The following is a 14770-nucleotide window of genomic DNA, read 5'->3' as shown; positions in this document are numbered from 1 at the left end:
GGTTACTTGGTGGGGTTTAAGTGTGCAAGAACTCGCTTCGAGGACAGATGCATGAGGCGAATGGATGATCATGCTGATAAGTGGTGCCGAACCAGGTTGAGCCATGGAGTCGGGAGCGGATGAGCAAGAGTGGGCCTAGTTCCTGGGATGGGTAGCAGTGCCAACACTGTAAGTTACCGGCCGGTCGTTCCGAGAGAAATAGCAGGAATGTACTGTCGGTAATTGGCGAGTTGGAGGGATGGGAACGGGAGCAAGCAGCGGCCGCCACGGCACGGCAGATGGAAATGTCCCCTGGAGTAAATATGCAGGTGAAAATATCGCACCTAAGCGTCAATACTACCGACCAATGAGAGGGTTGAGGTTGCCCTAAACGAAACGATAACCATGATCGGATCCTGATAGGTTGACGTTGCAACTTAAACCTAGATATACGCTTTTTTTTTTGGGGTGGTGATAGTGGTGACGGAAGTGGAGGAGGAGAGGCTGCAGGCTGCGGGCCGTAGGCTCGAGGTTGGCCAACTCAGAGGCTCTCTCAGGCACAGCCGTCACCTTGCAGTGCTTTGCCCAATCACATGGCCGCGGCCTTGTAGTGTGTTTCATGAGCTGTGCCCCTGAGCGCATGCTTAACCCCTGGCTAAAGAGCTGGACGGCAATAGGGCGGATCATGGCCGGGAGCAAGAGCTTATTCGCCCCGGAGGATCGCACGCAAGGGTTAAACGCAAGGGCAAGGGGAGATATGGAGCCGAAGCGCAATGGAGCAGGTACGGAAGACAGTAAGCCGCATGGTCGCCGACCTACCGACCTTTTTGTTGTCTTGAGAAGCGCTGCCGGGCTTTGAAACGCCCGGTCGGTTTTGCCTCCTGGGAAACGCATGTGAGCTGAAAGAGCACGTACTAATTCTTACATAGCTTCTTCATATGTTTGCTATTGCCAGCATCTCCATGACAAATAAATAATTAATTATAAAAATGCCCTGTAGAAGAGAGGGGGGAGACTACAAACATCAAAAGTGAAAGTTTTTATCTTACTCTAGGTATTTCTCAGGCGCCAATGCCAAGGAAACAGAAGCAAGATGCCCTCTTCTACCCCCACCCAAGCGGCCAACTTACCCACCGGGATCGATAACAACCCCTGTTTTCATCCCCCGTGGGCCAAGCTAGATCTACGAAAGGCACCGAAGTCAGGAAACGACGCATGGTGGCCCTGTAATCTCCATTGATCTGCATTGGTTGGCGGCGGGGACTGTTCTGTTCCCTTTTCTGGGTCGTCTTTGTGAGACGACGACGCCATGCAACAGGGCAAGTGCGCCTCATCCTCCAATATCGTCAATCCTCACCTTGCACGTCAGCAATCCGCATCCATCCTCCGGCAGGATGCATCTTTTAGATGGCGCAGTCGTGTCATGTACCGGTCAAAGGTCACGATGGTCTGGAAGAAAACTCAGTAGACATTTCCATCACCACCCCACCATCTGCCATGTTCCGCATGCACATGTTGGTGTGCCTCATGATGTTGCACCAAAAGCCAACACATCGTCGCCAAGCACAAACTCCAGTCTGTAGAGCAGCAGAGTAACCCGCCAACAAAGCGGAGATGGTGAGCCTCCACTCTCGTCCGGTCACACATCCCTGTTGAGGCCCCTCATCGATATTCCATCTCATCCTCCCATCATTCCATCTCGTCTCCCGTCTGCCTCAAGCCAACCGCCACAGCCCAATCTGCCATGTCAATGCGGGCGTTGGATGCAGGTACGGAGGAGGCGAGAGCCCCCAAGGCAACCCTGCAAGGCACTTGCGACCTGGACCAGCCGGAATTGAGGGCCATCTGCAGTGTTATACGGCATTATCTTTGACAACAGCCAAAGGGGCGCACACACATGGAACACACAGAACGCAACACAACCTCGGGGTGGCGTGAGAAGAGGGCGAGCTGGACCAATCCTTGGCGGCTGCTGCTACTTGACACACCTACCGTACTCCGTACTATAGTAGTAGTTATCGCGGCCATGCTTTCCTACCTCATTCTAGGGGTGAAAGGAGTGGCCTCGCCCCCTCGGCTTGGCGACCCCTGAGGCGCATCTCTGGCCCAGCATCGGCATCCATCGTTCAGCTCGCTGCAACAAGCCGAAGTGGCCAAAAATGCCACCCACAGTGCACGCGCGCGCAAGCTGCGTGGCCCTGGCCGCTGTTCTAACCACTGAGCTTCCAGGGCTTACAGGGCCGGTCCCGCAGAGGCCAGCGCTGCCAGCAAACCAGCCTTAGGCTAGGGAGACTGCCGAGCTTGGGCCCTCACCCGCGCACCCGCCCACTCACACTGACCTGACAGGCCGCCTGAGGTACCTAAGGTAGGTACCCTAATCTGAATCTCCGCTAATAAGTACAGTTTGGGGGGCTGAGGTTGCCCATCTCCCCGTTCACAAGACCTCATCCTTCGTCCAACCTCGCCCTCTTCTTATTCTTCGCTCCTTCACCCTCTTTTTCCCCTTCGTACACCGCAGAACCTGCTGAGCACGTCCTCTCTTTTTCTTCTCTCTTTTCTTGCAGCAGGTCCCACGTCTGTTTGTTCCACTCCTTCTTCATCCTCTTCTTCGTCGTCAACCTCGTCCCGTCGACTCGGCTGTGATTCACACTCGCTGCGACTCACTTGGTTGCAACACGTTCATTCTCACGGGTGCTCCGGTATCACCTGCAGCTTCTGCCCCTCACATTCACCTTCGCCTTCAACTTCACTCTCTCAATCCCTTCCAAGTGAAGAGAAATTCCACTTCATTCTTGGTTGCCGCTGTCCTAGAGACCGTCTCCAATAACTGCGTTTTTGCACTCCTACTTTCGAAACACCAAGAACACCTTCCGTTTGATTCAAACCCACAACCACCAACATCATGAAGTTCACCATCGCCACCTCCCTTGCGGCCCTTGCAGGCGCCGCCATGGCCAAGGACACCGGAACCTTCGCTGTCCTGCGCTTCAAGGGCAAGGAGTTGACCAAGGGCCGCATGGATCCCATCATCACCCCCGGCGAGACCTTCCACCACGTCCACAGCGTCATGGGTGGCAGTGGCTTCAGCATCAGCGCCACTGGCAAGGACATGCAGAACTCCAAGTGCAGCAACGCCCTCGTCAAGGGAGACAACAGCGCCTATTGGTTTCCTTCGCTCTACTTCCACGATCCCAAGACCGGCGAATTCGAATCCGTCGACCTCTACTACTTCAACGCCTACTACTTGTAAGTTCTCGCGCCATTGCCGCTCCGCATTCGACTGTTTTCGTAACGTCACAACTCCCAAGCATCGTCTTCTCTGAAGTCAATCGCTAACACAAGTCCAGCTTCGAGGCAACCAATGATGATATCAAGCCCTTCCCCCTCGGCCTCAACATGGTAGCAGGTGACGCCATGACCCGCGTCATGCCCAAAACTGGTGCCAAGGCCAACCTCGACCCTTCAAAGGGACCCGTCAACCCTGCCCGGATGACCTGCCCTCGTTTGCAGAATATCTATGACCCCCCGTCCTGGAAGCCTGATTCAGACGGTACCACGGCCGGAGTCGGCGATTCAATCAACCTGGGTGAGGGTGTGGGCTTCCCTTATCGAACTTGTGACGGCTTGTATTCTCCTCTCCGTGCCGATATTCATTTCCCTTCTTGCTACAACCCCGACGCCGGCCTCACCAACTACAAGACGAACATGGCGTTCCCCGAAGACAATAATGGAAAGCTGGACTGCCCTGAAGGATATACCCATGTTCCCCAACTTTTCTACGAGGTGTACTGGGACACTCAAAAGTTCCAGGGCCGTTGGGAAGAAGGAAAGGAAAAGGACCAGCCCTTTGTCTTCTCCAACGGTGATGTCACTGGCTATAGCAGTCACGCTGATTTCCTGGCTGGTTGGGACGAGGACCTCCTCCAGCACATCATCGACACTTGTGACACGGGCACCGGTGGCATGGACAAGTGCGAGGGTCTGTTCTACGGCTTGAACGAGGACGAGTGCACCATCGAATCCGAGATCGACGAGAAGGTCTCTGGCACCCTGAGCAAGCTCCCCGGCGACAACCCCCTCAGCGGCTTCCAGTATGGCAGCGGTAGCTCCGACGATTTTTCCAACGACGATGACTCGACTGCAACTAGCAGCAGCAAGGCTTCGGGGGGCGAGAACACCGTAAGCTCATCTGTCGCATCTTCCACCGTCAAGGATGTTGCCTCCGATAAGACCACGACCAAGTATGCTGCCGCGGATAAGACCATTGCAGAGGCGCCCACCCAGGTGACCGACTCCGCTGACGCTGTCGCAACCTCATCTGAGGCTGTTTCTTATTCAGAGGCTCCCGAAGCCGTCACCGCCAGCTCTGAATCCGAAGATGCCAAGGCCACGAGCCTCTACAGCAGCCCTGACAAGACCACATGCATACGCAAAACTCACACTGTCTGGAACACCGTCACTGTCACCGAGACGGCTGAGAGCGCTCCCACCCAGACCGACAATATCTACAAGAGGGATAGCGTTCGACGACACATGCACAACCATGTTCGAGGTCGCTACTGAACAGATGCGCCACACAGATTTATTCGCTTCTTGAACAATTGGTTCCTAGGGAAACCGAGATGGTACAATCATTTAGGACGACTCTCGGTTATAACATAGCGTATTTCGCACACGGATCTGGGGGTCTTGTAGATGGATGGTTAAAAGCGTGGGCGATCTCGGTGGGACAATTCTTCATTCACCAAGCTCTCTATGAGAGTTGGATATTTCAATTCTTAACTTGTACATTTTGAGGACATAGTTTTACTTCCCAAGGGCAGATGCGCAAACGCAACTCTTGCCCGCTATGAATTTAGGGCCCCAAAATGGGATTTAAATGATGGGCATCACCTCTCTTATCTCGCGTTGCCACAGCATGTCAAGTAAAAGCCGACTAACAGACGTCTTAACTAACACCTGATTGGGTGATACTAAGCATTTTGCTACAAACCCCAGTTTAAAGAGCACCGAAATCTTTAAAAATATTCTGTCTGAGACCAAACCCTGGAATTCATAAAAACAAAGAAAACATATGTATATCCATGTTCCGAAATGAGAGTTCGTCTTGACAGCTAAGTTATGTACCCAGGGTAAGTAGGAGCCTCCCAGGTTGAGGCGGGTGAATTCCGGGTAAACTTTCCATCCGTCGCGACTGGCAACAGGCAATTTTCACTCCCGCAACAATTCATCAACAAAACTTTCTCTCTGTTTCGACACCGCAACATGTCTCTCTATTACGAGGCGGCCGAATTCCTAGTAGGCTCGTCCTCTGGAGGAGGTAGTCTCAAGTCTCGTGTTTTTAAGAAGAAAAACCTCAAGTCTCCGCCCAGCCAACTGTATGCGCTTGTCTTGGAAAGTTGCAAATGGAGTCCGGTCATCAAGGAAGTCATCGAGAAATCCGATCTCCTTAAGCTTGAACGCAAGGTTGGCACCTCATACCAAAAACCACCCTCATTCTATTGAGCATTCGCTAATTACTGGTCTCAGCTCACGCCACCTTTGTCATTGCTCTTGGTACATGATTTATTGCTAGCCAAGAAGGGCATTGCTCTCCCCCATAGCCATGGATTACGAGCATCTGTCGAAAGACACAAGGGTCGCCTTACTTCTGAGCTTACGCGGGCTCGATTGCGAAGAAGGGCAGCGTCACTCGCGGAGTTGAAGGAGCAGATTGACAAGGAATCTGCCGGCGAGGAAGCAAACTACCCCCGATGGGTTCGCGTGAATGCAGTAAAAACCAGCTTGGAGGACCAGCTAGAAACGACATTTTCTGCTTTTGCAAGGGCTGGCTCCGTCCAGGATGTCATCACAAAGTCGGGCAAGCATCTCTTCATCGACCCACATGTTCCCAATCTTCTCGCCATCACGTCTGGAGTCGACTTGACAAAGACGGAGGCCTATACATCTGGCAAAATCATTCTTCAAGACAAGGCATCGTGCTTCCCGGCCTATCTGTTGGACCCCCGGTCTGAAGATGGGGATTTGATCGATGCCTGCTCCGCACCCGGCAACAAGACCACACATTTAGCAGCTATCCTGAAAGAACACCAGCCGGAGTTTGAGACACCACCCCAGACAATATATGCGTTCGAGAAGGATCCCAGGCGAGCGCAGACCCTGGACAAGATGGTAACAACAGCAGGATCTAAGACGACGACGCGCATTGGATTTGGCCAGGACTTTCTGCAAGTGGACCCACGCGCGGAGAGATACAAATCTGTGGGAGCCCTACTCCTAGATCCGAGCTGCTCCGGGAGCGGCATCGTTGGACGAGATTCTATGCCGGAGCTCCACCTACCAGAACTATCCAGTACCATGACGAAGGAAACGACAGGGAGGACGAACAACCGTAAGAGAAAGCACGTGGAAGTTGAAACGGAGCCTCACGCCGTCATGGTGGACGACGACGGGAACGAGACGATCATGAAATCTGACCAAGACCTCGAATCCCGATTGGAGGCTTTGTCAGGCTTTCAGCTGACCCTGCTCCTGCACGCATTCCGCTTCCCAGCAGCAACCAAGATAACATACTCGACATGTTCGGTTCACATGCAAGAGAATGAGCGCGTGGTTATGCGGGCCCTCCAATCAGATATTGCGAAAGAGAGGAACTGGCGCATTTTGCTGCGGAAAGACCAGGTTGCGGGCATGAAAGAGTGGCCCGTTCGAGGACTAACCTCGGCATGTGGAGATGATGGAGACATCGCCGACGCTTGCATACGCTCTTACAAAGATGATGGCCAAGGCGTCATGGGGTTCTTTGTCGCTGGCTTCGTGAGGGTTGGATCCCGAGACGCCGGGTCTGGGGACGACGACGAGGGCCCATATTTACGAGATGATGATGGCGCAATCATTCGAGACGTGCTTGGAATGCCGGTTCTGAAATCAACGGGAGCCCCGGTCTCGTTGAACGCGCGAGACGAGGTTGGATCCGATCAAGGCAAGAAGGAGGATCACAATGAAGATGACGAGGAAGAGGAAGAGGAAGACGACGATAGCAGCTACAGCGACGACAGTGCCGCAGAGATTGCTAGAGATGCAAGATACCAACAGGAGGTGGGGGTTTCGACCACTATCGAGGATGAGTGGCAAGGATTTGGAGATTGATCCACTCTGTCGGAGAGTAGGCAGACACAATTCGAGACACGTCAAGCATGGATAACTACAAGTGATTGATTTTCGACCACGACCAACGGTACGAGCCGAGGCACCGCGACAGCGAGCGACAACCCTGAAAACGCCGACAGTGGATGCGGCTCTGGTGGGCAGGGCCAGGCTAAATCGAGTCATATCTCCTGATCTCAGGCCATTTAAAGTGAGCCATGCGCCACGGGACTGGGTTTAAAAAAAAGGTGGTCCGCCAGCGGCTAGGCCAAGTCCGAATCCCGCTCATGAACCATTCCAAGTTGAGAAATTACCAGGATCAACCGCACCTTTAAATGGTTGCCGGACGATACAAGGTCAGCAACGGTCGGGAATAAGAGACCAGCCGATCCGCGGCTCCGTCATGGCAACGGAGGGCGATGAGAACCGAGTTTTCTGCAGCCGTAATACAGCGACGTCAGCTTTCAACAGCGAGGCTCTGCGTGGAGCCGACCGAAGACTGTTGCCCCTACCAAAGTGGCGAGGCGGTGGACTGAACTGAGAGAAGACTATCAACAGGGCTATCGGCTTTGACTCTTCGCTAGAGCCAGACTAGAAGCACGGAGTACGTGGACGTCTCCATCATCGAATGAAAGGCCGACGGGGATGTTTACTCGCTCAAAGATTAGGGAGAAGCGAAAAATTGAGCAACCCACATCCTAAATATTCGGAGCCGAACACACGGACGAGATAGTCGGCCCTTAGGCGTAGTGCGCCGCCCAAGCGCCACTGTTATTCCTAAAACAACATGGGTCCCGCGAATCCGGGCCCTGCGTCATCCTCTCCCGTCGGAGTACTGAGATAAAGCTCCGACGGACTTTCCAGGGATGGGCCACGGTTCCTCCCTTCTGCTGGGCTTCTAGGCCCCGTATCGATACACTCGTGCTGTAGAGGGCCCTGGGCCTCGGAGATGCTCCGCAGGCAAGGATGCCGGTAGAGCGGCATACCAGAAGAACGAGACGCGAGATGAGCAACATGGTATGGTTGGATGAACCTGGGACCCAGACGACCGGGATTGAGCCTCGCCTCTGAGCCGCCACGCACCTCCGATCTGGCATCCAGGATCTGCCTCGTATGCTATCTGGACGGCTTTGGCGCTGGCAATTCCGTCTTGCTTGCCGCCAACAAACGTCATGTCAGCCCGCACACTCGCCAGACGGACAAGGTCGGTGCTCTCACGGACCCGATGCACCCTTGCTCCCGCGGGATATCGGTCGGATCCACGACCCATTCCATGGACGACGGGCGTTTTTGGGTCTTGGGTGGATCTTGATTAAAAATGAACCCTGGATTGAATCTCGTCGACATGACCATATATATCTGCATTGCCTGCACCATGGCGGGTTCCATTCTGATCCCGTTCTGCTGATAAGCTGTAGCAACCGCTTATACTGACCGGCTCCTGACCATTCTCGAGGACTCCCGTCAGAGAACCAAACTCGACCGACTTCGATCACGCCACTCCCTATCTCCTATAGTGTGCGTGAATTCCATTCTTACCACGATGTCGCCGACTACGCCCTCATCCTCGTCGTCGTCGGTGACCGCCCAAGACACCGATATCGAAGCTCAGCAGCCTGACGTCAAGGCTTCCCACTTCAACCTCATCTTCGACCAAGCCGGCGTTAACCAAGCCGTCCTCAACCACAAGTATGCCGGCGAGGGCACCGCAGAGTCACCTTATATCGTCGACTTCCTCCCTAATGACCCTCGCAATGCCATGAACTTCTCTCAACCCAAAAAGTGGTTCATCACGATCCTACAGGCTATTGCCACCCTGGCCGTTGCCTTTGTGAGTACCGCCTACTCAGGTGGTCTCACTCAAGTTCTCATCGACTTTGATGTTTCCACTGAGGTGGTGATTCTTGGTATCTCCCTGTTTGTTCTGGGCTTTGCTATCGGCCCGCTGTTTTGGGCCCCGTTGTCCGAGCTGTACGGCCGCCAGATCCTCTTCTTTATCTCTTACATGGCTCTGACGGCTTTCAACGCTGGCGCCGCCGGTGCTCCTACTATGGCTGCCCTTATCGTTCTGCGATTTTTCGCCGGTTCTTTTGGCTCCTCGCCCCTGACCAACGCCGGTGGTGTCATTGCAGACATGTTTGACGCCAACGAGCGAGGCATGGCCACCGCGCTTTTCGCGATGGCCCCCTTTCTTGGTCCCACCATTGGTTAGTGAATCTTGATCAAATAAAATCGATCCAACATGCTGACTCTTATCAATAGGTCCTATTGCTGGCGGCTTCCTCGGCGAGCACGAAGGCTGGCGCTGGGTTGAGGGCATGATGGCTATCTTCACTGGTATCGTTTGGATCATCAACTCCCTCGTCATCCCGGAGACCTATGCGCCTGTGCTTCTGCGACGACGTGCTGCAGCTCTGTCTAAGAAAACTGGCAAGGTCTACGTTTCCAAGGTCGATGTCGGAAAGCCCCACGCCACCATTGGTGCGCAGTTCAAGGTTTCCCTCCTTCGCCCGTGGATCCTCCTCTTCAAGGAGCCCATCGTTCTTCTCACTTCCATCTACATGGCCATCATCTACGGCACTCTTTATCTCTGCTTCGCCGCGTTCCCTATCGTCTTCCAGCAGGGTCGAGGATGGAGCCCCGGAAAGGGAGGTCTGGCTTTCATTGGTATCGCAGTTGGAATGGTGTTTGCTATTACGTACACTCTGATTGACAACCGCCGTTATATGCGCGTGGCTGCTGCATCCCCTGGTGGCTATGCGCCCCCCGAGGCCAGACTCCCTCCTACTCTTCTCGGATCCATCCTCATCCCCGCTGGCCTGTTCTGGTTCGCCTGGACCAACGGCACTGACATCCACTGGATTGTATGCATTATGGGCTCAGCCGTCTTCGCCATGGGCCTTGTCCTGGTGTTTCTTTCTCTGATGAATTATCTCGTCGATTCTTGTAAGCTTCTCTCCACCTCCAGACGGCACTATGGCCTGTTGCTAACCCCGCTTAGATGTCATTTTCGCCGCTTCCGTCCTTGCATCCAACTCCGTTCTTCGATCTCTGTTCGGTGCCGCATTCCCCCTCTTCACGACTTACATGTACGAGGACCTTGGCAACCACTGGGCCAGCTCCATTCCCGCCTTCTTGGCTGTGGCTTGCATCCCCTTCCCTTTCCTGTTCTACAAGTACGGTGAGAGAATCCGCATGAAGTGCGAGTTCGCGGCCGAGGCCGCCACTGTCCTCCAGCGCATGCGCACTAAGCACGAGGAGATCACCGAGGAACAGGCCGTGATGGAAGCCGAGGCCCACGAGAAGGAGCGTCGTCAGAGCAACGCCTCACGCCGCCAGAGCAATGCTACTCGACGCACCCTTACCCGAGAGCAGTAAACTGCCTAAGATTCTACATTAAAACCCCTCAAAATGAGAGGCAACAAACACGCAAACAACAACTAAACCAAATCGAACAGCGGATCAACGCTCCCCCTTTATGAGAGACGACATACCATTTTGAGAAGGCGGGAGTGAATCCTGCTCTCCACTTATTCATATTATCTATATTATTTCTTTTTTTGTTCAAGAACCTAGAATACCCGGAGGCAATATAGACTTGACTCGGTTGCAGCATGGGATCTTTGGGTGTGGTAATCAGCATTTGGGCGGCGTTCTGGCTCTAGATCTTTGGACTGGAAGGCATGATAGAATGGATAGAGAACTCTACACTGAAGAATTCAGGTCCTCACAAGGAGAGGAGGTACAGCTTACTATAAGAGCTGGCGGTTTGAGCACGTATTCGGTCATACGTCTCACGTTAGGAAGACTCTCATAGGAGGGCCTTTGTATGTACCTGCTGCATCACAATAGACTTTTTGCACATAGCACAGACCCAAATACATAAACATTCACTTAAAAGCTAAAGCAAACGTCAAGTGCATGTGCTGAGGTTCGAATCAGACCGTCTGAAGGCGTGACAGTTGTAACTAAGAGTTTGGGATTCAGGGGCATGGAAGGAAGTAGCCCGCGTGGTCCTGGTACGGTGCGCAGAAACAAGGCTGTGCACAGTGTTTAGTGGCTGTGGCGCCGTGTTCAGTGGGCGGTCCGCGCCACAGCCCGGTGGGCCAGCCGGTGCGAACCAGCGCTAGGCTGCCCCTCCCCACTGTGCTCGAGTGCCTTCGTCGGTACCCTTGATAGTGTAGATTGATTGGGTAGGCGCGCTTCGCGCAGTCCAACACATCACCGCGTAAAGGCTTCATCTGCGTCCTGCAACCCGCATCCACATCCCACATTCCCAGCCAAACGTCAACACGAATGTTGACAGCGCCCAGAACGAAATGGCCCCGGCGTCGCCCACCTCCTCCGAGTTGTCGTCGCTGGCATCTTACGTGACCGCCCGCGACTCTTCCCTCGAGAAATCGACCGCCGCGAGCAGTCCCGTCCAGGACAATCCCTGCCCATATCGCGATGCGCGACACCTGCCCCGCGAGTTGAAGGACCACTGCAAGATCTTTCTAGAGGAACAGCTCTGTACGTGCCACTGCTGATTTATGCACCGCACACCTTGTCTGACTATTGAACAGACACTTGCGCCATCAACCTCCTCAATTCTATCGCGGGTTCCGGAGGATCCAAGCGCGCCTCGACCAACAGAAAGTCCATTGCGGTTCCTCCCCCGGGTCATCTCGCTCTCTTAGCCACGCTCGTCGTCCACCCGCTACATACCACTCGCGCAGAAAAGAAGGAGCACTTGGATGTGTCGTCTCAAGCTCTTGACTATCTCCGCAACCTACTCACCATTGTGGGGCCCATCAACGCGGATTTCAGAACAGCGTTTCGGTTCCATTCAATTCCAAGATTTGGGAGGCGATGGGGACAGCACACACATGCAAACGACAGTGATGCGTCTGATGCTGACGTGGATGGAGATGAAGAGCACCTTCGAGGAAAGATTTCGAACGAGAGTAGTCTATGGAGCCGTGGACAAGACTTCTGGTCCACTGTCGGTTGGGCCTTCAACTGTAGTACGTTGTACCCACATCGGTGGCAATACTGGAAGGTTTGGCTGGGGTTCATGCTGGATGTGCTCGAAGCCGACTGGAAAGAGAGGGAACGCTGCGACAGGGAGGCCCATCGAGCCACAGGCGAAGATGGCGAAATGCCGCGAGAATCGCGCGAGGAAGCCATGATTCTCATGTACATGGATCAGCAGGACGGCCGGACATACGGAATCAAGGGCATCCTCAAGGCCCTCTTCGCGGATGGTAGCGAAATATCATCCTCTGCATTCCGCGAAATATTCGACAGGGAGCCCAAGGGACCCAGGAAGCAACCCAACAAACGGAAGCGAGAACAGGTTCTCGACCTAGAGAACGACAAATTTGGCGACTACTTTGAAGAGGAGTCTCAGTCGTCGGGTATCTCGGAGCCTCCCACACCCCAGAAGCCAAAGGATAAGAGGAAGTCCGGATCTGCCGGAGCATATCAGCCTGGGTTGGTCGAGTCGATTAGCTTCCGGCTGCGGCTGTTTAAACTGCTCTCAGCCGCTACATTTGCAGCCCGGAAGCGATCTGATCTCGATCGCCTCTATGAGGGATATGCCGCTTCGGTCAAGCTATTGCCCCTGCAGACCTTTACGCTCCTCGTCAGTCAGAGACCAAATCCGCTTATCGCTGAGGCACATATCACCATCACTAAAGAACTGTTTCACATACTTCTACCAGCTTCATACAAGAACCCCGCCAAAATAGACCCTGATGCCGACGCACAAGGATCCCTGACGACACCGATGTTAGAGCATTGCTACATCCTTAACCCTGCCAACACAGTTGCGATCGAGGACAATGCCAAATTATCGTTGCTTGTCGAGAACGCCATTCAACTGCTGTGGACGTGCGAAATGATGGAGTACAGCGAAAGTTTTGCTGCGGCCGCGGAGAAGGGGATTACAGCTCGCGAGACTAAGGCAAAAAAGAGACGGACGGGCAAGATGAAAGGGGACGCGACTGACACTTTGGCGCAGGATGTCTTGGAGAATTCGGGGCACAGGATTCGGATATTGCTGGAGGCGTTGAAAACAACGAGTGAGGCGGAAGAATGAACCGGCGTTGGTTCCCTGGATTGCATCTTGTAACAACATATAGATTACCCCGTATATAGACCGTCCATGCTTTAACGAATGATGACCATAGGCCGCGGGTTATTACTCCCTCGGCGCTTAATATTGGAGATATTTTGGATCCCTGGTGTACAATAGAGTTACAGTCGGCACACTGCCCCACGTATGCTGTTGTCGCTGTGGGCGTGTAGACCGAGCCTGATTGACGAGCCGTCGCATTTGCCGTGCAACATCGGCACCTCATCGCTTCTTCGCCGGTGTCGGGGTCCAAGCAGCAGGCTGCCAGTTCTCGCTCGGGCCTTGAGCCTTGTTTGCCTTTGCCTTTGCCCACGGGTCCTCGCCCTTTTCAACTTCCTCTCTGACCGGTATAGGACGACGAGCAGCTGCCGGCCGCGGGGGTTCAGCATTCTGTGTCGGCGCAGGGGCATTGACTGGGGCCAGTCTCTGGGCGGTCTCCTCAGGGGCCTCCATTACTCGCGGCTTGGACTCCCAGCGCGCATCGGCCTGGGCGGCCAGCACCTTGATCCGCGCCTGGCGCACCACGTCGTCTTGTTGTTCGTCGAGGGTCGGGGGTTCCTGGCGGGTGTGCCGCAGCCACTGATGCCACTGCGGGTTGACCTTGACCTGGGAGTAGTGCGTCGATCGGGGGTAGTTGACGATGCGTCGCCAGCGCTCGCCGCCTTCGGTGCCGCGCGTGAGGCGGAACTCCCAGTATGTGTTGCCCTCGAGGTCATAGCCTATAACAGGGAGCCATGTAAGTCAACTGGCCGGACAGCAGCGATTGCGGGCCGGGGGAGGGACTTACCCATCAGGAAGCGCTTCCGCCATGGCAGGCGGAGGGTCTTCCACCTGTACCATGCTTGCGCAAAGGTGCCTATGCGTTTCGGGGCCATTTGCAAGTCGGCGGTCGGTTGTCGCCCGATAGTTAGTTTTGGGAGGGGCGCGATGGAACTTGGATGGGGATGAGGTCAAGATTCTGCCCGCCACCAGCCACACTATTTTTCTTTGGTGCCACACCGTGCACAGTACATATTACACCCCTAAGGTTCGAGCCATTATGCATTATGCATTATGCATGCAACCGCAACCATACATTGGGCAGCACTGCGCCACCAGTCACCAGCCACCCCAGCCCACGTCATTCCCAGCGGGTGGCGGACGGCGGACTCTTCGGCAGGATGTTAGGCGGCGTGGGGAGCGTCGTACCCAACTGCGCAATACAACTTCGCTACGGTTGCTTGGGGCCGCCAACTTCTCCCTCTTCCATCTACAATCCTCCACCATCCACGGCTGCGATCGAATCTCGCCGTGAACGAAGAAGCCCGCGACGACGGCCAGATCAACCCCCGCTAAGGCAAAGCGCTCAAAGCTGGGATCATCGCTTTGCCTCCCATTGATCCGCCTTCTTGCCAAGGCGCCCGTCTTGCGGCGGCGTTCCATCAACGGCTTCGCATTGCCGACTTGAGTAGCGAGCCACAAGTCCCACGAACCTACTCGCTGACCTCCACCGACCAATCTCCTGCAAAGACATCCGTCTGATTCAAG

The 14770-nt window shown here is 54.5% G+C and overlaps 4 protein-coding genes across 4 annotated transcripts; 3 read left to right on the top strand and 1 right to left on the bottom strand.

Annotated features, from left to right (window-relative positions):
• Positions 1-2881: 2881 nt before the first annotated feature.
• On the top strand, positions 2882-4542 carry BGZ61DRAFT_337403 (uncharacterized protein; the record flags this gene model as incomplete). The annotated part of the gene is made up of 2 exons (XM_046239045.1): positions 2882-3225; positions 3327-4542. 2 exons carry the CDS (start codon positions 2882-2884, stop codon positions 4540-4542), a joined length of 1560 nt encoding a protein of 519 aa, XP_046112569.1.
• Positions 4543-5198: 656 nt separating this feature from the next.
• Positions 5199-7323, top strand: BGZ61DRAFT_408502 (S-adenosyl-L-methionine-dependent methyltransferase). The gene is made up of 2 exons (XM_046243195.1): positions 5199-5445; positions 5509-7323. The coding sequence occupies exons 1-2, from the start codon at positions 5245-5247 to the stop codon at positions 7126-7128; spliced, it is 1821 nt and encodes a 606-aa protein (XP_046112568.1). The 5' UTR covers positions 5199-5244; the 3' UTR covers positions 7129-7323.
• A 1345-nt stretch (positions 7324-8668) lies between these two features.
• On the top strand, positions 8669-13207 carry BGZ61DRAFT_488955 (major facilitator superfamily transporter; the record flags this gene model as incomplete). Its single annotated transcript, XM_046250167.1, has 5 exons — positions 8669-9332; positions 9388-10071; positions 10127-10353; positions 11439-11637; positions 11691-13207. The coding sequence occupies 5 exons, from the start codon at positions 8669-8671 to the stop codon at positions 13205-13207; spliced, it is 3291 nt and encodes a 1096-aa protein (XP_046112567.1).
• A 258-nt stretch (positions 13208-13465) lies between these two features.
• BGZ61DRAFT_471185 (uncharacterized protein) lies at positions 13466-14118 on the bottom strand (the record flags this gene model as incomplete). Its single annotated transcript, XM_046248179.1, has 2 exons — positions 13466-13962; positions 14031-14118. The coding sequence occupies 2 exons, from the start codon at positions 14116-14118 to the stop codon at positions 13466-13468; spliced, it is 585 nt and encodes a 194-aa protein (XP_046112566.1).
• Between the last annotated feature and the right edge of the window lie 652 nt (positions 14119-14770).

Source organism: Ilyonectria robusta, assembly GCF_021365365.1.
Source record: "Ilyonectria robusta strain PMI_751 chromosome Unknown BGZ61scaffold_1, whole genome shotgun sequence".
NCBI classification, from domain to species: domain Eukaryota; kingdom Fungi; phylum Ascomycota; class Sordariomycetes; order Hypocreales; family Nectriaceae; genus Ilyonectria; species Ilyonectria robusta.
This window is presented reverse-complemented; position numbering and strand designations above follow the sequence as displayed.